Source organism: Drosophila willistoni, assembly GCF_018902025.1.
Source record: "Drosophila willistoni isolate 14030-0811.24 chromosome XR unlocalized genomic scaffold, UCI_dwil_1.1 Seg144, whole genome shotgun sequence".
Lineage (NCBI taxonomy): Eukaryota > Metazoa > Arthropoda > Insecta > Diptera > Drosophilidae > Drosophila > Drosophila willistoni.
In genome coordinates, this window is record NW_025814057.1 from 9,579,457 (window position 1) to 9,600,009 (window position 20,553).

A 20,553-nucleotide genomic window follows, 5' to 3' on the forward strand; every position below is an offset into this window, starting at 1 on the left:
ATCTTATTTCTTATCTTATCCCATCTTAAAGTTAACAATTAACAAAAACTGCTTGTTTATTTTAATTTAACATTTTTGAAGTTTATTCAAGTTAAGAATATACAGTTTTAATATTAATTCAATAACCTTTTTTTTATGATTAAAATTTTCAATAAATTACATGATTACATGAGCAAATTTTAAGGCATTTTTTCTTGACTTTTTGTACTTTTCTATAAGTATTTTTTTATATTTTTGAAATTGTTGTGAGATTTTCAAGTTTTCCTACTCCGAAAGTGAGATTTCCCCAACTCCTTCGACGCTCATGTAATTAATGGATGCCCCCTAAGTACCTTGAGGCGCTCTTAAGTGGCGGAGAGTTAAGCCCAGGAAGAGAAAAAGGCCAACTTTTGTTTATTTTAGCATGAAAATTAATTAATTTCCTGGTAGGTTAAAATCTGAAAAATTGTTTTGATACATTTAAGAATTATTTCTTTGTCCAACCTTTTCCATCAATTAGAATCTTAAATACGTACAATATCTTCTATCGTATTAAGAATCGCTCGACTCTAATTAACTCTACTTCAGGTCTTTTATATATTTCAAAAGTGATCTTTTCGTGAAACATATTTTTCTCCTAGCGCAGTCGCCATAGTCTGTTTTTAAACATATAAATTCTGAAAAAGTTTCTACTTGATTTGAAATTAGAAAATACTTGCAAATTGTACATCATTTTATCAGCAACACATTTAAATCAGAAATTTACCTTAATTAAAGAGAGACGAAACATTTAGAATATGGACACACCTTTGTAACAATTTGATTTGATTTCGTTCCTGTGTATATTTTTTTTCTTCTATGTAAGTAAGATGAGGAGATTTTGTTTGCTAATGCTGAGCTTGCACACACACACAAGCACACAGATACAGACACAAAAATAATTGAAAGAGAAAATCTGAAATCTAAATCAAAACGGCAGTTGCATGGGTTGTTAGAACACGTAACTAACTAACTTTGATACCAATACCAATATTCCCATCGTTGTCGTTGCCGTTGTCGTTGCTTTTGCCCGTCCGTCGTGTTCGAGTTTGTTCTTTTAATTAATGCGAAATCTAATTGAAAAACTGATACGCACGCCAGAGTCAATGCCGATGCCGATGTCTATGTCTATGTCGATATCCGTTCTATCTGTGTGTATGTGTGTCTCTCTCTCTGTGTGTGTGTGTGTGGAGTATCTAACAGTGTTAATTGAAATTTAATCTAAGCTCGAAGAGCTAGTGATGTGATGCGAATGCGAATGTGAATGCGGGTCGTCGTGGTAGTCATCGTCGGCACAGATTAGAAACACTCGCGGATGCGAGAACCAACTTCAATACAACTTTCCTTTCTTTTGCTAGTTAGTTGGGGCTGCTTTTTTTCTTATTTTTTTTTTTCTCCATCACTTCTAGAAGAACACGGTGTTTTTTTTTATTTTTTTTTTTTATTTGAACTAGCCAAGAAGTACTTTTTGCCGCTTCGGCTATCTACTCTTTAATATCTATCAACCCAGTTAGAGGGGCCTTAAATCAATTGCTGCTGGCTTGGCCAATGCCATTAATTTCCCACAACGCGTAGATCTTGGCCCAGGTCGCTCTTTTCTTTCCCTCAAACAACAACAATGTGTGTGTGTTTGTGTGTGCATTTTGCCGATTGCCGTTTGTCTGTCACCCAACACACAAGCAAGCCAAACCGACTTTAATTTATTTTGTCTCCTCATGCGACTCAACAATGTCTCGGGGCTGCTTGTTGCATTTCTTTAATTTATTGCACACTGGCAATTCACATACGATGAACACGGCTAACCACAACAGCAACAACAACAACAACAGCAGCAAGATTCAGTTTTAGTGTTTCACAATTTTTAGAAAATACCCCAGAAGAGAAGACTTTTAAAAATAATTATTTCTATCAATAATATATTTAAAAATTAAACATCAATTTGATAATTTTTGCCTAATAAACCTAAGTTTTAAATTTAATTTGTTATTTTTTAAATTTTTCGCTAGCTTTTTAACTTATTTATACCCTTACAAAAAAGGGTTTAGGTCAAGAGAGAGCACTGAGGAAAGCGTCAGTGAGCAAATACAGACAAAAAGTTTCCGTAAAGCCATCTCCTCTGGATTAATGTAAACTCCCTCACCTTTTGATATCCAAGTTTTAGATTAGAAACTTTTTTAATTTTTTAATTTTAGATTCTTTAGAAATTCAGTATTTGTTAATCTAACACACTACCAAGTTTCTTTACGATCAGGCAACTAAATCATGACAACAATTTTCACGAAAAAATGTTACCTAGGCTAAACTTCCTTTTTTCTCCGCCAAATTTGATAAACTTGATGACTTTATTCATTTTTTTCATAAGTAACTATCAAATAAACCTATGGAAATCGTTAGGAATATTCCAGGAGCAAGTCTTTATAGGAGGTCCTTGGAAATTTCTAGCATCATCTAATCATCATCTAACTCCAAATAATATAGACCAAGTGTTGAAATAAACTACTTTCTTAATATTAAAATTTTCGAATTTATCTAATGGGAAACAGTTTTTAAATGTTTAAATATTTCATAAGGATTCGTAATGTTCTTTCCTTTTTGTTTTTGTTACATTGTAATTCATTCATGTATTGGCGATTTGCTTTGGTTGCTTCTAAAGATATTACAGAAATTGAAGATATTCTGTTTTGTGAGTTTACGGCCACTTTTCAGTGACATTTACTGCTTTGGCTGGCAATGCTCTTTCATTCTCGTTTTGAAATCATGTGAAAACTAAAATGTCTTTAGTCCTTGCTAGGGTCCTTTCTCATCTCATTTCGTTTTCGCAGTGTTGGTTTTGCGCCTGGTGGCGCGTCCACCCACTTTTTTTTCTTTTTTTCTTTTAGGGAGTTAGGTAGGAGGAGGAGGAGGAGGAAGAGTAGCAGCAGAAGGAAGAGGGGAAGTAGGACCCTATGCTTCGTTTAGTTATTTATGGCATTTTGTGAATCAGCAATGTCGACGCACTCAGCGTGAGATTGTTTATGCCAACTGGCCCTGTTCCGTACCGTTCGTTCGTTGGTTCGTTCGCTGCCTTGTTTGTTGCCGGCTTTCCCTGGGTCTGGGTCGTCGTCGTCGTCATCATCGTCGTCTTTTCTAGCCACCCAGAATTGGTGCTGGTGCTGCTGCTGCTGCTGCTGCTGCTGCTGGTGTTGCCTGGGCTACTTTTCGCTGAGCTGCAGTTGCTGCCGCTGCTGCTGTGGCAATCATAATAATATTTTTGCAAGTACTCTGCTACTCTACGAGTCTGTGACTCTAACTGCTTTGATGCTGCTACTCCGTCCATTTGCCAGCCATCCGGCTGGCTCTGGTACCGCTTGCCTTGTCATCGCATTATTATTCCGCTTCGACATTTTCTGTGCTCTCTTTTGCTACTTTACTATTATGTCTCTCTGTATGTGTGTATGTGTGTGTGTTTCTTTTTGCTTTTTTGCCATAAATGGTTCATAAAATTTTATATACTTCATACATAAAGGAAACCGTTTGCTAGCGCTCTAGCTGTTCCACTTTTCACAATATCAAGGAATATATTTATGTATGTACACACATACATATATACATACATACATACATAAATGCAATTTAATATTTGAACTATCAAAATAAGTTTCCAAATCTTGCATATCTTTCGCCGCGTATCTTCCGCGTTGCTTCGGCCCAAAATCAAATGCTTAGCTTATGCAATCGATCTGAATCTCAGTTGAAATCTCCATTTACGTGACCAAAAAACGAAACAACCAAGAGGGAGAAAAAAAAAAAACCAAAACTAAAAATGAAATCTGTAAGCAAACTATAGCTTATCAACTAATATATACCCTATAACATATAAATGAAAGCTTAAATTTTCTCTATCATAACTGAAATCTGTTGAAAGTCTGTCTAGGAGTCTCTGAAAAGATTTATCTAATGATAAAATGCATTTCCCTTAATTTTAATAGAAATTTTCGAAAATATCCTTTGCCGGCTCGAGTTCAATTCTTTGGAGAATAAATATAACAAACGATGTGTTTTTCACTATGTTATAAAGGTCGCTAAGATTAACAACTAATATAAATTTTATTTTATCAACTTCGATGATCCTTCTATAACTTTTACCTCTTACAGTAATTCGTTGCCCACTTCTTACAACACAATCCTAAGGAAGAAGCTGCTGAACGACCTCTGACATGGGTTCAGAAGCAAGACTCAGACTCAGAAGGACTCTCCAAGGACCAGCAATTCTTTGTACCTCAATTTAGCATGAGCTCTTTGCAAAATTAACTATTTTCCAAGTTTTTAAACTGAATGCAATGCAATGCATCAATCTACCCATTTATTACCCTTCTTTTTTTTTTGGTTTACACAGTACGCAAAAATAACGAAAAGAAAATACCCAATGGATATATGTGAGGTTGTGAGCCGACGTCGTCGTCGTCGTTGGTCTCTCTATATCTCTCTTTTCCCCTGCATTCAAGTATCTATCCATCTCCTCTATATGTACGTATTATCAATTCACCGCTGCTGCTGCTGCTGTTGCTGCTAACAGTTGAGTTCGCTGGCCGTTCATGAACTACAAAAAGCAAAAATGTACATACATAGAGAGCTCTATAGCTCTATAGAGGTACATATAGTATAGAGCTGTTAAGGTATGTTTGTATGTATGTATGTATGTACCTTGGTGTATGCACTAACAAACAAACAAACAAACGCACTGCGCCGAAAACGTGTGCTGTGCGTTTTGCATTGTATCAGCAGCAATTCAACTTTGACGTTTGGCTAGGCAACAATGCAACAACGAGGTAAATCTCTCTTTTTTTCCCGCTCTCATTCTCTCTAGTTGGTCTATTGCCTCAACTGATCGACAATTGAAATACTCTAACTATCACAGCACACACACACTTTTTCTCTTTCTCTCTAAACGCAGTTCCACCACTTTAACAGCAAAAAAAATTATAGAGGGACACTTAAAAGGGGGGGTTCTGCATCTTTAAACACAAAACTGCGTTTTGCAAGTTCATAGCAAAACAATCACATCCAACAAATTAGTTAAGCAATGTTAATAGACTTGGATTGGTAGGCGGAGAAACTAACTAACTACGAAAGACTAGACTTCATTGTGATGCTGCCTTTTTGCAATCCTTTCTTAGAGACATTCTGTTCTGTTTTAGAGTCCTTTTACCTCCAGCTAATCCAGAATTTTAATTACGCGACATTTGTTCCCAAAAGTATGCAATAAAATGTCAACGAATTTTAATTTTAATCAAATTTTGAAATGTCATGACCACAAAAAGTGATTCTTATTATTTTTGGTTAATCTTTTTCTACTATTTATTAAATCTACTTGAAAAAAGGAATATTTCAACTGCCTATTGCCTACTTTTGGGGGCTAAAGTTAAACATTTCAGCAGTTTACATCCCGAACCTGCCGAATTACATAAACTAAAGCTAGACCATTGATACTAGGAACAAGATTTGCAGATTTCGTCTCCTCATGTAGTCAGACTTGCCCTTAGGCGCGAACTTGCCTCTTACTAATTGTAAGATTTATCTTATCTTATCGATATCTTTGCCATTTTTGAAGCCTAAATTTCTAAATATATATCCTTGAGGGCAGATGAAATAATTAATGAATATTCCATTTTATGGAATTGGGAATGTATTTTCTTTCCTCATTCATACATTTATCCCAAACGAGTTTCCTAGTTAAAGCAAAATAGATATTGTCATCTACTCGAAAGCGTAATCCATATAATTCACATCAACGATATATTGTTACATCCAAGTTAATCAGTTATCTGCAATATGAGATCACCCTTGTGCACCTTATCGCAAGTGTTTTTGATTTATTTGTCAAATAAAGTGACTCAGGAGGAAAATGTTATATGTTTCTTATTCTCTATACGAAAGAAAAGAAAGCAAAGATATAATAATATTTACAGTCGCATTTGTCATTTTGCCTAATTGTGCAATTCATTGCATGTGCAGCAGCTAATGTACCCCAGGTCTTTAATATTTCATAGAACTTTGGCAGCGACGTTCGACGGCCTAGAAGTTTTCTACGCCAACGAGCAAAAAAGTAGAAAAAAAAACAACTAAAACCGAGAGGCAAAGACCAAACATGCTCTACAGCAAATGCAATTTGGTGCTTGTTTGTTTGTTGTTTCTTTTTTTTTTTTTTTGTTGCTTGATAAATGGGTGCAGCGTTTTATTTTGTTGTTGTTTCTTTTTTGGTTTTGGTTTTCGTTTTAGTTTTAGTTTTTTTGCATTATTTATGTATCTTATTTGTATCTACGCTGAAATAATTATCTGCATTGCATTTCAAAAGAGGCAACAACATTTTTGTTAAGCAAATTTATTCTCTATGTCTGTTTGTCTGTGTGTGTGTGTGTCGAATAGAAACGTGATCAGAAGTCGATCTACATAAATATACTGCGAGTATAGAGTCAGACAAAATATAGAGGCTATATAATAGGTACATACATAAAGCTAATCACATTTTCAAAGCATTTACGAAACTCAAAATAATTACACACATTAAAAAAAATCTGAAAGCGAACAAACAAAACATAGTGAAAGTGTGTTAAAGAATTTGAAACCACATAAATTTAATTTCTTACATAATCAAAGCGAATTAAAAATCAAATGAAAAATCTGTTGAAAAAACGAAATTGTAAAAAGTTTTATAAAAAATATTGCAACTAGATTACATTTTGCCAACTTTTGTTAAGAAGTAAAGCAAATTGAATTAAAGTTTAAAAATTGGTCAAATATTTACAGAATTTGGGATTTCTAAAGTTAGGATTATTTGAGATATTTTCCTTAGACTGTATTTTAGTAATTTTCTAACAGATTTTAAAAAGGTTATATCTCAATTCAAGCGTAATTCAGCATATTTTAAAATGACATCAAGTACTTGAATATTTAAAAAATTCAATTTCGATCCAATTGCTAAAAAAATTATGATTTTTGGCAGAAATTGACAACATTTTAGTTTTTGTAGTTTTAATACAAACTTAACGAATAATTTCCAATAAGAAAACTCATATATGCACTTTGAAAATCCATAGAAAATGGCTTAAATTACAAATTTTCAAAGTTTGGGTTTTTTGAGAAAATTTTAGATAATTTCAAAATAACATTTAGTGATTTCGTATATTTCTCTAGCGCTATATATTTGTTTATAATTATAAAATTTATAAACATAAAAAAAGGTTTTTAAAACACTTTGTGGAATGTCTATAACAAAATAATAACAATTATCAAGTTTAGTTTTTTCTTTTATTTCTTATAACTGAGATGGCAAAAGTTCTTCATTTATTTTTAGAAATTTTTGATATTTTTTATGGTTTGTTTAACTTCTGGTGGTATCCATCATTATCTCTAATCATAACAATTAATTATAGTAATAACTTGCTTTAGTCTTAGGATTACAAAAATGATAAGAGCTTTTCTTTACACATTTCAAAGTTTAGTCATTGTTTAAAATAAGACAAATTTTTAGCTATTTCTTTCAGTCTAACTAATTTAGTGATTCACTTATAGATTAATCAATGTTATTTGGCATGTCAAGTCTTAGTAAAATTGTTTCCTATAAATTAATTATAGACATTTTCATAGTTACATAGAGAAAATTTTCAAAAAAAAAAAAAATTAAATAAATAATAAATATAAATAAAAATTTTCAGGGAAACATTTCGATACATATTCTTTTGTTTTGCTTGTAAATAAATTTCAGGAGATTGAAAATGCGTTATCGACGACGATTAACAATGAAAAGTGTGTCCTCGCATAGTTTGGATCCTGGCAATCAGGTGGAGACGCAGGAGGAGGAGGAGGATCCATGCAAACGTGGCATATTACGCAATACTTGCTGTCGCCGTTACAGAGAAAGATTGCGTAGCAGTCGTCAAACGAATATATTCCAAGGTCTAATGACCATTGTGGGCATTTCATTAGCAATAAGTTTACTCATTCTGAATGGCATTGAGGTGAGCGAAACAGCCAGTGAAATGGGTCTAAAGGCAACGGCTGCTCTAGCCTCAGCATCGGCGGCTATGGAAATGAATCAAGCCAAAGATGCCCTTTGGATGGGCATAACAAAATTATTCGCTAACATCGGCGAATCAATGCCCCATCAACAGGTGGGAGATGAAGAGGAGGCGAAGGGGGAGCCAAGTAAAACGACTCATTCATATCATTATCATTGCAAAGAGAAGCGTTTGGATACAAAACAAATTTTTCATCAGATTGGCAAGAAAGTGCTTAATCAGGAGCAGGCCTTGACACGCCTGGAGCGGGCATTAGATAGCGATTGCAAATTGAATTCTATCGCCCTATTGGGCCCGTCCGGCGTGGGCAAGACTTTAACGGCCATGACATTGCGTCAGCATTTCCCATGGCCCGAAAATGTGCACGCCTACTCATGGAGCACCTATGTTCCCGATGAAGTTCGCAAATTTCATATGATCAGGCAATTTGTTGAAAATCTCTCCGATTGTGGCAAAAATCTATTAATCATTGATAATCTATCGGCATGTGACTATAGCATTGTGCCCATTTACAATCAAATGACGGCAACGACGGTAGCCAATCAAAGTGTTTTCATTGTCTATATATTCAATTTGGAAAACGAACACTATTGGCAACAAATTGATATTCTACAAAATTTACCAGACGATACAACTTTAGTTAATTTTCGTCCCTTTGGACGTAATGAACTGAAGGATTGTCTGGAAAATGAGCTAGAAATGAGACAACAATATTTCGGACAAAAGACATTAAGGCGCATTATAAACAAAATTTATGATGATTTCTATTCCAAGGGCTGTAAGGGTTTAAGAGAGCTTATATTAAAGAATGGCTTATCAGGAATCGTTTAAGATACCTACACACACACATACATACACACATACATATATTTGTATATATAAATAAATTCTATATCGTCTAAAATTACACTGTGTATGATCTAAAGTATTTCCTTTCTTCTTTCTGTTTGGTTGTTCCACATAAAATAGTGGAAATTTTCCACATAGATTTGTGGGTTTGAGAGAGACACAAACATATACATACATACATGTACATATATGTATGTATGTATGCCCAGTTTTCACTTGCAAAACTTTTCCGCTTTGGCAACAATTATACTAGCTGACTCAGCTGATATCGAGGAGGCCCCCAGGGACAGAGACAGACACCAAACACCATACACCATAGTCGGCGAACCCAAACCAAAAAAAAAACAACAAATCTCTAAGCCCAAGCCCTCCCCCCCTCTCTCTAAATGTCGCTCTCTCGCTCTCTATCTTTCTCTTATTTGCTCTATTGTTTTTCTGCATGCGGTAAAAGTCGGTTTTGAGGGCCAACAAACTTTTACCTAAAGCATAATGACACATAGAGGAGACATAATTACCGCTGAACCCAAGCGAACCAACCGCCAAGTGATCTCCGCTTGACAGCTGATGGAGCTCTGCAACTCTTCGAGCTTTGTATCTAGAGTTGAGAGTTGAGTTTAGACTTAGACCTGGAAGATGATGATAATGATGATGATGATGATGATGATGTTGATGATAATGGAGCCAGAGGAAGCCAGAGAGTCGCCCCGCCAAGAGACCCCAAGAGCGTTGACTGATTTATGAAGACACTTTTGCAAGTCGCCCAACTTGATTTTCATAAACCGTTACCGTCTCGGCGTTTGTCTGCGCCGTCTGCCTTATTGTTAGTATTTTGTATGTGGCTTTTTTTTTTTTTGTCTTTATAATACTCTATATTGGGCAATAGCAGGCTTATATGTGTAAATATTGGGTATATCTACTTAATGGCGCTCTTTGGGTAAAAAAAATGATCAAAAGAGCACAATAAAGTCTACTTCAAAGACTTTAAAGAAGTCTGATTCAAAGGTAGTTCATATAGGTATATTTATTGTATTCAGTAAAAGATCTAGCTATATATTTTTTGAGATAAAATGGCTCATTTTATTTGAAGAAATCGGTTAAGGGGCTAAAGGACTTTCGCTTATTTGACTCCCAGAGGATAGGTCATTGATTCCTGATGGATTTGGCCTTGAAGTACCGTTATAAGGCGTACACTTGATCTTAGAAGAATCAATTGGTAGTCACGATTTAATTAGAGTATTTTTTATTCGTACAGGTCTTGGCTACTTTTTGACTTTGTCTTTTCTGTTACGCTTTGTCTTGGTTATTTTTTGTTTTTTTTTTTTGTTTTGTACTTTTTGTATTATTTTGTTGTTTGGTTGTTGTTTTTGTTGTGTTGTCTGCCGTTTGAGGTTTCCTCAATTTTGTCTATTACACGGCTCTGAATTGAAGTGTCTTGTACATTTTTGTTGTTGTTTTTTTGAGCAAAGTTGTGTTTGTTGCTAAGCGCCCAAATGACTAGTTGACTGGCTGTCCCCATCTTTGTCGTTCGTTTCGCCAAGCTCTAGCTCTGGCTCTGACTCTGGCTTGGCTTTCGGTCTGGTTTGGTTTGGTTTGGTTCGGTCTGGTCGGTTGGTTAGGTTAGTTCGTTCGTTCGTTGGTTGGTTGGTTGGCTGGCTGGCTGGCTGGCTGGCTGGCTGGCTGGTTGGTTGGTTGGTTAGCTGGTTTGGTTTGGTAATCATGTTGGCAAGATCTTCCAGCTGTTTTTTTTGTATTTTGGAAGAGTTGCCCCAGTTGTTGCTTGGCGAGGTTAATCGCCAGCGTAATGGTAATGGTTTTATGTTTCTTTTGCTGCTTCTCCAAATCAGCTGATGTCTGCCGTCTGATAATGATGAGTAAGCGCTTTTAATGCCATGAACTTCGAGCCACTTCTACAATAATAATTGTATCTTGGCCTTTGTGATTAGACCTGGTCTAGTCTCTGCTAAATTACTAATTCATTTTGAAATATTGATAAGCAAATTATCCAACACTTGATATTTGATGATTTGGCAAGGTCTTCTTCGTCTCATTCTCTTCCTCTATCTCTTCGAAATCCACTTCACAAAGGTTCCATTGTAATGAAACCCAAAAAAAAAAGAAAGACAAAAAAAAACGAGTATAGGAAAAAAACCATAGCACTTTTTTTTCTCCCTTTGTTGCTGATGAAGCAGCAGAGTCTGTATTTCGAGTGATAGACAAATATTTTCGAGTTGTGCGTAATGTATGCGGCATGCAACCCTTTTTCTCGGCGCACTTCACTTGAAATCTATGTATGTATGTCTGTATGTATATGTGGTACGGCACACTTGAGGACTTGAAACTCTTTTAAGGGTTCTTCGCAGTCTGAGATGAACTTCATTAATACTGAACTTTTGATGACTAAGTGATAGACTTCCATAGCAAAGCAGGCAACCGAAATGAATTGACTCTCTATCGTTAGCCATAATATTAATGGTAACGGTTTTTGCTTAATCTTTAACGATATATCATTTAGATAGCCTCACAAAAGTGACTTTTCATTAATTGCTTTATTTAGTGATGATACCAGATCTCGATAACACATGCAAATTGATCGACATCGATAAAAGAAGCTTAAATAATCGAACGTTTTTGGGAATTTACTAGCATTTCATCTAAAAAAGTAGTCAATAAAGGCCCTAAAATTGAGTTGTACAACTTGACAGTGATGATCACTTGAATCGCATAGTTTTTGATATGTGAATCAGAAGTGGGATCCCAATCCCTGCCTTAGGGGCAGGTGCTTTGGTCACGGAAAAGGCAAAACGATCTTATTCTAAGCAATCATAGTTCATGTTCATTAAATCACATATTTGCCTTTTTTTTTGGTCACAAATTAGACTTACCCCACTTTCCTCTGTCTCTGATTGATCTTGCTCAACTAAAATTGATCTAGCCAATGAAACTTCAATTACATTTATCTCTAGATACACTCAAAGATATTACAAAGTATATTACAAGCAATTGGAAAAGATATAAACCATTCGGATTGGATTACATAACGGTGATCCCTACAATGAAAAAGCAAGAGCACTCCCCTGATTGATACATGAAGATAACTACAAATGGATATATAAGAATCATCTTGCAGCATTTTTAGATTGCTTTTAATGCTGCATAAAAAACGTTAAAAAGTAGCGCAAATGTGCGCCACATGACAGCTTGAACGACGATGGCGATTGCGATGGCGATTCCGATGGCAATGTCGATGGCAGCATAAATTAAGCACAAACTAATTAAATGCGTTTCAATTGAAGTTGAAACTGACAGCAGCCGCCATTTGCCATCGAAAATAATGAGCAGCATATTGCTATCTTTTCCTCGTCGCTCTCTCTCTCCCTCGCACACTCTTTTACTCTATTGCTCTTTCACTGTGTATGTGTGTGTGTGTGTGTGTATATTGTGTATCTTTGTATCTTGTAGATACACTTGGGCATTCGCCAAAGACTCACGTACAACATGTCTGTGTCCATCTACAAAATTTAATTTTGCTACTCTCATTGGAGATGTTGTTGTTATTGGATGCTGGTTGCTGATACCTTTTCGCCTTCTTCTTCCTTCATTTGTTAGAATTTGACTTACATCAAAAAACTTCTTTGGGCTCCTCTTGCTCTCTCTCTCCCTCTCTCTAAAATTTGATGGAAATGTGTTTGAAATGTTCTGAGCCTCACAACAACAACTAACCGAAAAGCGCGAAGCCCTAAAAAAAAAAGAGAAAGAAAGAGCGAGGGGACGGCACTGGAAAAATACCAAATGCCATACCAAAAGCCCAAATGAAATGAAAATATTTCATCAAATGAAATGAAAGTTAATCATAGCAAAGAAAACGCATTCAGTAGATTTTCACTATGAACGAAGCCACACAAAAGCCATCAAAATAAAGCAAAAAAAAAAAAAAAAAAAATAGCAAATACACTGTATAGTCTATATCTAGATACCCTGTAATCAATAATTACAACAATTTACTTGAAGACTTTTCTTGAACAACTATCAATTGGAACTGATCAACATGCTCTTGTTGCCTCAAAGGGTACTTAATCAATTTGTCTCAGCATTGGTTAGGGTATCGTATATGCTTATAAGAAAATACGAAATACGAGAAAAGAGAAGCTACAAAATTTTTGCTGTCTCTGAGCTCTGTTTTGTTCTTTAAAACAATTAAAGCAAATGTCAATTGAATGGCGTACGGAGAAACGCTAATTAAATTAATTGAGACAAGCAAAGGCGAGAGAGAAAGAGTCTCTTACATACAATGTAGTTACATATAGATGACGATGACGACTACGATGATAATGATGATTGTGATTGTGATGATTATATGACCACCATCCCTTAGACAAGGGGAGCAATAAGACACACACACAGATACTGTAACTGACCTGCACTTTGAGAATTGTGTAGGTGGTAGTGACCTCTGTATTAGATGACAATTTGTTTTATTTAATCAAAAAAGACTCACAGCTCACATACACTAAAAGAAATGTAGTTTTAGCTGATTTTTGATAAGTTTATTATATATATTTGAAGATGTACATTATATAATATCTAAGCTAACTCTTCTTTGCATCCTAATCCTTAAAATATATGACATGAAAGTTTAATTTTTAATGTTTAACATGTCGAAAAATGAATATATATGTTGCAAGGTGATGTGCTACTATATTTTTGACCACAACTGTATGTATGTATATTTTCGATTGCTATAAAGTAAATGGTTTGAGTTTGAATAAATTTATAGACCACATTATCTGCAGCATCAAAATATACTCAAGTGATTGAGATGTTCTATAAATGTACCTAACCAGGTTTCATAAAATTCTTTTAAGAACTATAAAAATTTCATATTAAGGTTTTTCTAGTGGCTCATCTAGTATAGTTACTTAAATGTTAAGATTTTTTAAGCATTTTCTTTGAAATATGTTATTTAGCTACACATATTATGGTAATTTTTAAGATTAAATAACAGTTTTTAAAACTGCTACAGTAGATCTTCAAGAACTTCTTCAAAAACAAAAACGTTACTCCTTACAATTCTGTGCTTAAATAATCTCAATTTTTGTTTAAATTAATAAACCTTGGTCATTATCTATATAACTATTAAATGACGTCATGAAATGACAAAACAGAAAAGTGATTTGTTCTTAACTTAGGCATTGAAATCATAAAAAATGTATATACCCTTTATTTATATACTACAATTTCATGTACATTTCAAAGTTTTACGATCAATTTTATTAATATTTTGCTTTCAATTTAATTGCCTGCGCTACTATTTTAAATTCAACAGAGAATAAAAAAAAGTACATTTTCGAGTTGGCTTCAAAGACTTTGAAATTTGAACTAAGAACAAAACAGAAAAAATAAAAGAAATATATTTTCTAGTTAACTTCAAAGACTTTGAAATCTGATGTGCTTTAGTTGCCTTTCTCTCTTTATAATAAGCCTGCTGTGGGATATGCAATCTATACCCAGGGCTAACCCATAGAAGCATCGAAGAACCAAGTAGAAGTAGAAGTTTCTTTTAATTTGCATTGCCCATAGCAGAAAAAAGTTGAGGTTTTCATTTATTAGAGAGAGGGAGAGCGGAGGGAGAGATGTGCCACAGCGGCAACAGCAAAAGCAACAGCAGGGGCAGCAACTGACCCAACTGGTTAGTTGCCGGTTATTTGTCCCTCTTGTTGTCTTCAACTCCCTTCCCTTCCCTTCCCGTCCTCTCCGCTTCTTCTTGTTCTTCGTCTTCTTTATTTCTTCTATATTCTTTTCCTTTTGCAGCTCCTCCAACTGCTGCTCCGCCTCCTTCAGCCCCACAAAACTTTGTTGAGACTCAACTTCAACTCTTTCAACACTACTGGAGTTACACACCTACCACACTTTGTTGTCGTCTCATTCTCCTTCTTTGTTTGGCTTGCCCCTGGACCCTGCCTCTCCCCCTGCCCCTGCCCCTGCCGCTGCCCCTGGCCACTGCTCCTCACCCCCTTTCAATGATTGTGTCTTTCTGGCAATTCCTTGTGTTGTTTACGTTTAGCGCGGATTTCTTCATTCCACGCTGGTTTGTTTTGATTTTAAAAAACCGAAAAAAAAAAATTACAAAAAAACCAAAAAAAAAAAAAAAGGTTGCGCTACAAAAACTGGCTGCTGCTCTTGTTTGTTGTTCTTTGGGCTTTTAGATATTTGGCTTTTGTTTTTGTCGTTTTCAAAACAGAAAAAAAAATTAAACTTCATGCCTCACAAATGGCTAGTCGACTTGAGATACTCTAACCAAAAGTTTAGGCTAAAAAAAATGTGTCTTCTAAGTGGCTTTTTAAAGTAATTTGCTGAAAAATTTCTAAATTAGGTCATATCTGCTTCAAATAACTTTCTCAGATATTTTGAATTCTATTTACCTAATTCTAGGGACCCTGAATATTAATTTCTTGTATTTGTTTTTAATAAAAACAACTTATATGTAAGAAAACATTCTAGATTGAATCTACTTTCACCATTTTTTATGAACAGAATATATAAACAAATTGATGAAAAACATTTTTTTGTTTTATTTGATCAAATTCATTAGAAAAAAAGAATTATTTTTGGGTTTTTATTTATATTTTTTCACAGCTTTTTAAGTAAAGAGGGTTAAAATCTTTCAAAATCTTCTTAGATACTTTTCATGAAATTCTCTTTGTTCTTATTGCCATCACTTGGCCAATTGAAGCATCATCTATTCATATCTTTCTTCTATCATTAAGATCTCTATGGACCCATCTGTGCATAGAGTATTTAAAAACAAAAAAAAAGAGCCGAAGAAAAAATAAAGAGGCACGGACAACAAGATGATGCCTTTAACTGAAGGTTTATTATTATTTAGCAAAACAATTTTGTTTGGCATGAAATGGGACTCTAAGAGCATCTGCCTGGATTTGTCACTCAACTACAACTACTTTGTAGCCTACCTAGCTCTACCTATCTGTCTCTCCCTCTGTGTCTCTCTCTATCTCTCTTTGAACCCTTTGACACCTAATTAAGATTCATAGGTAGTCTAAGCTTTGTAGAAAAAAGTATATTCAAATTGGTATTGAAGTTTAGTTGAAAGTTTACTTTTAAATACCTCATTCAATAATGTTTATAACGAAACTAAATGAAGAAAAGTATCATTTTCACAGCGGTTTTCGTTTAGCTTAAAACCGTTTCAGCTTTTGGGTAAGTTTTTTTTGTGCGTTAATGACATTTTGTGTTGTTGCTGGATAAGAATGGCTTTTGGCTTTCTTCCCCATGGAAGTGGTAAGAGAAGAGTAGACGGGGAAGGGGTAAGTAACGATTAACGGTTTGTGTTACAATAGCAGCAAGCGGTTCGCCATTTTTCCCTCCTGATCTACTGAAGTTTTTAAGAACTTTGCTGCTGATGCTGTTGAGCTCAACCAAAACTGATTAATTTATCAAAAGGTACTTGGACTTTATTCAACTGTTGCAAATGGGCCATCTAATCGTCCCGTCCCACCATCTAACCAACCAACCATTCCCACCATCGTTCCCTCCTCTCTATCCGGGCGGACGACCTCTTGCCCGTGCGCCCGCTTAACCGCCACCGCGGGAGCTGCAAAACAGAGAACAGAACAGAAATAATAAACACCAACAAGTGTCGTAAAAACAAATTAACGGCAATGGAGCGAGAGTTCTCCGGCTAAAGGCACACACACACGTATACATACATATACAAGCAAAAGCAAAGGCAAACACTTGCCTCCGGCCTAAGTTTTAAATGAGCAAACATTATTTTAATTTATAGCATCGCCTTTGCCTCTGCCTCTGCCTATGCCTTCACTTCTCCTCCAATCCTCTTGGTTCCCAAAACATTTCGTTTCGTCCCCACATAGCACTAATCCGCCGAACAAAATGCGGCATTTCCCTATGCTCCTCTTTCGCGTCTGTATTACGTGTCCATGTACATATGTATGTGACTGTATGTACGGATGTTTTCCCAAAGGGACAGCTGCATTTGAGAGAATTAGAGAACTTCCCATGTTTTCGATTCGTATTAGTTGGAGAATACAGCGCACACACACACACACACACACGCACACATAAGCGAGGGTAGTCTCTAAAGTAATTGACTGTAACTATTTTGCCCTTCTGACTAATGTGTTATGCATCAGCGCTAAAGCTGTGTCAGCAAAAACCCCAAAAAATCCAAAAACTAAGCATACAAGATTTGCTTGACTTCAATTTACTTGATTATCATCATTTATTGATGTCCAATTTTCTGAATAAATCAGGTCACAGGTCAATCAGATCGATAAATAGTAAATCTGCATTCATTAATCTCTCGTTTTTGAGTAGAAGAACCGTATATTGACAGGCAAATTAAACGTATTGAATGAGCTACCAACGATATTCTGTTCTTAACTTGAAATATTTGAATTTCTTTTACCTCATCTACAAAGTTAACTTCTATCTGCTTCATTCAGCATTTAAAAGAAAATGGATTTTTAATGCGACATATTAAATATATGTCATATGAAATGGTTATAACTAATTGTAAGTCAAAAATATCGTGAATAAAAATGTGTCTAAAGAAAACAGATTTTATTTACGACAAATTAGAAAATTGTTAAATCTAAGCCGATTCTTGTGGGGGAAAAAGCTTTTAAATTTTCCTTAGAGTTGTTGTCTCTCTCCTTTCCATTTTTTTAAAGAATATTTTTAGCAAACAAACCAAAAAAAGTATAGGAATCTCCATTAAAGGTGACACTAAATTAAAAGCATTAGACCCGTGAGTTTTTGATTATATTAGAATAAAATTGCATGCCACCCTCGTTTCATTGTAAATGTACGTATGTGTTTGCAAAAAGGGAATGTCAGAAGAGAATGGGATAAAAAGGGAGTTAGTATCAAGGATATGAAGGTATTACTTCACCTTTGGAATTGCATAACTGAGGCTAAAAGTTTTCTCCATGAAATTTAAACTAGTTGATGCCTTCAATTAGGATGGCTGGATATAGGGTTGGGTTGGATTGGATTGGGCACCTTCCACTACCCTCTCAAGTGGGCTGTGGGCACTTTTATGACGAAAGCCAGATGTCGATGAAGCTGCCACAACATGCTTGTTCATACCATACTTGCCATCTGGCCAGGGCCTGGATGGGATGCTATACGATGCGATGCGAGACGATGGTATGGGAGCACACTCATGAGTGTGCGTGTGTGTGTGCGATTGTATGAGTCATGGTCTGCTCTGTTCCGCATATGTTTTTACTTAGGGCATCATCATCATCATCATCTTCATGATTTGATGATGCATTTCGACTTAAATTTAGTGGCAAAACATTGTTGAGCGCATTAAGCAATTATGCTGCAGCCATCTCGAAGATAAAATACTATTTGAAGACATTCTCTGCACCGATTCCAAAATTCATTGCTCTACACACACACACACACACACAGAGAGACAGATGTGAGCGCATCAAGTGCAATGCTTTGGGTAGGGTAGTGCGGGTATTTTTGTGTGGGGGGAAACAATGGGGGCGAATTTCTAAGTAAGTATCATATTCCCACCAAATAAGGTCATTTCTTCGATATTTTGTTCTCAGTGCTTGGAGTGAATTAATGGATTTTATATCTCCATCAATTACAATTCTCAAGTTGCTATTACCACATCCACAATTTACCATTTTTTCATACATACATATATTCAAAATCGAAATACTTTATTTCTTTCAAAATTGATCTTAAAGGCGGTGTATTTCTAATAAATTAGAAGACTTACTTTTTGATACAATTAGGGCACTAAAACACATACTTCTTTCCCCCTTCCCTCTTACGGTTTGTAGCTAATTGCCAAAGAGAGTAAAGAAAAAAAAAAGTTTTGTCCGAAAGTTTTTTTTTTTTTGCCCCAAAACTAAAAGCCGTTTTTCCCCCCTCGTTTGGTTTTTTTTTCTTTTTGTGGGGATTCGTTTTGGACCTGAAACATTTAGTTGTTGGGCTAGTTAGGGTTATGATTTTGATGTTGATGAAGTGCCACAATTCACCAGGAAGCAGAGCCAATGCATGAATGAGTGATGTGGCTGATGGATGTGAACGTATGTGGGGCAGAGAGATAGGGTAGTCCTGCGGGTAGTTCAACCCTCGCTTAGTTTCGATAAGTGTGCGGCGGCTTCTCCCACATACACACACACACAAACACACACACACACAAACACACACACACACACAGTTCCTATTTGAAGTTGATGGATGACAATGGTCACTACCTACCATACCCTGCCCCGTTACCTCCCTCTCTATATAAGTTTAATGTAAGCCTACTGCTCTTTAGACCCCTTCCATCTTAAAGAACTGGTATGCCATGTACTTGATAAATGATCAGGCATTATGAATGCTTTTCGACCCCAAAAACTGCCCATTTTCTATGTAACCAAATTGAGGATTTGTTCGGCTTTTTGAGTAAAATATTACATTTAGTAGTTGAAAACATACAAAACAAAAAAGCAAAATGCTCTTAGATACTAATTGGATCATGGAACAATTGTTTTAACCCAAATGCATATATATATTTATATTTTCTAACTATTTTTTACCTAGAAATCTATATTTTTTAAAAAAGTTCCTTAAATTTTGATACATCATTATATTTTCTATATAAAAGAGATGCCAAAGTCAAAATGCACAAAGAAATGGCAAACCATGTCGGATTGATGTGTCTTCTATCGATGTCCATCTGAGAATAACTCAATTATTTTATATTTTTTACATAAATATGCTTGAATATAAATAAAATACGACATATTTTAAGGTCATATCTCTTGTATATTGTCGAAATCACTGTAATTAATAAGAATTTCTCTTAAGTTGACATAAAAACATTTTCATGCTTTAGAAACTTTTCTTCTACTCTTTATCTAGATATTCGAAAATGCATAATTTTTCTGTTGCCTAAAGTGTCTTTAAGTAAAATTTGAATAAATTTGAATTTAGTTTAATCAAAATATTAACATAAATATCACTTATAATGGTTTGCTGCCACATAATATATATCTTTTATACAAATGACTCACATCATTATAAACAGTTTGGAGGATCCAAGAAACTAATTCTTCTATCATATAATTATGACCATTATATTTAGCATAAGCAAACATTTTCGGTTGTTGTTTTTTTATTTTCTCACTCTCTCTCTCTCTATCTCTCTCTCTCTCTCTCTCTCTTTTTTTGTGGGTGCGTATATGTGTGTAGTTGAGGAAGTCGAATGTGTAATTAAAGGGAAGCATTATAGCCATGGGCGTAGAGGACATCTAGAGAATGAAAATTGTTAAGAATAGTTTTGCAGTAATCCCATAAATTTAGAAGAATAATAAAACCGAGTTGAAAGTGAATAAACAGATTTATTCATATCTAAAAAGAGTTTTTGATGCCTTGAGAATGTGAAGGATTTGTTTAAAGATGTCTTAAGTAAGATAATTTTGAGGGTAAATAGTCATATAGTCTTTGTAACATTGCTTATGATTAAAAGTAATGCAACAACACCAAAATTTGAAAGTTTTTGTAACCTCTTCTCTAGACTATTATTTCGCTTTAGGGGTTCTTTTTTTGCCCTACGTCCCTGACAATGGCTTCATTT

At 35.1% G+C, this 20,553-nt stretch overlaps 1 protein-coding gene and 1 long non-coding RNA gene across 2 annotated transcripts in view; one reads left to right on the forward strand and one right to left on the reverse strand.

Annotated features, from left to right (window-relative positions):
- Nucleotides 1-536: 536 nt before the first annotated feature.
- The window catches only part of LOC111519486, a 46,598-nt gene continuing 26,581 nt past the window's right edge, over nucleotides 537-20,553 (reverse strand). The window contains exon 4 of the long non-coding RNA XR_006954743.1: nucleotides 537-668. This is a non-coding gene — a long non-coding RNA (uncharacterized LOC111519486). The remainder of the gene's footprint in view (nucleotides 669-20,553) is intronic.
- Nucleotides 7,674-8,952, forward strand: LOC6638587. Its single transcript, XM_023180624.2, has one exon. It carries the CDS (start codon nucleotides 7,773-7,775, stop codon nucleotides 8,904-8,906), a length of 1,134 nt encoding a protein of 377 aa, XP_023036392.1. The 5' UTR covers nucleotides 7,674-7,772; the 3' UTR covers nucleotides 8,907-8,952.

Bases quoted from the DNA above. Each gene is read 5' to 3' on its own strand.
- LOC6638587 (XM_023180624.2), top strand. From the start codon at position 7,773: ATGCGTTATCGACGACGATTAACAATGAAAAGTGTGTCCTCGCATAGT.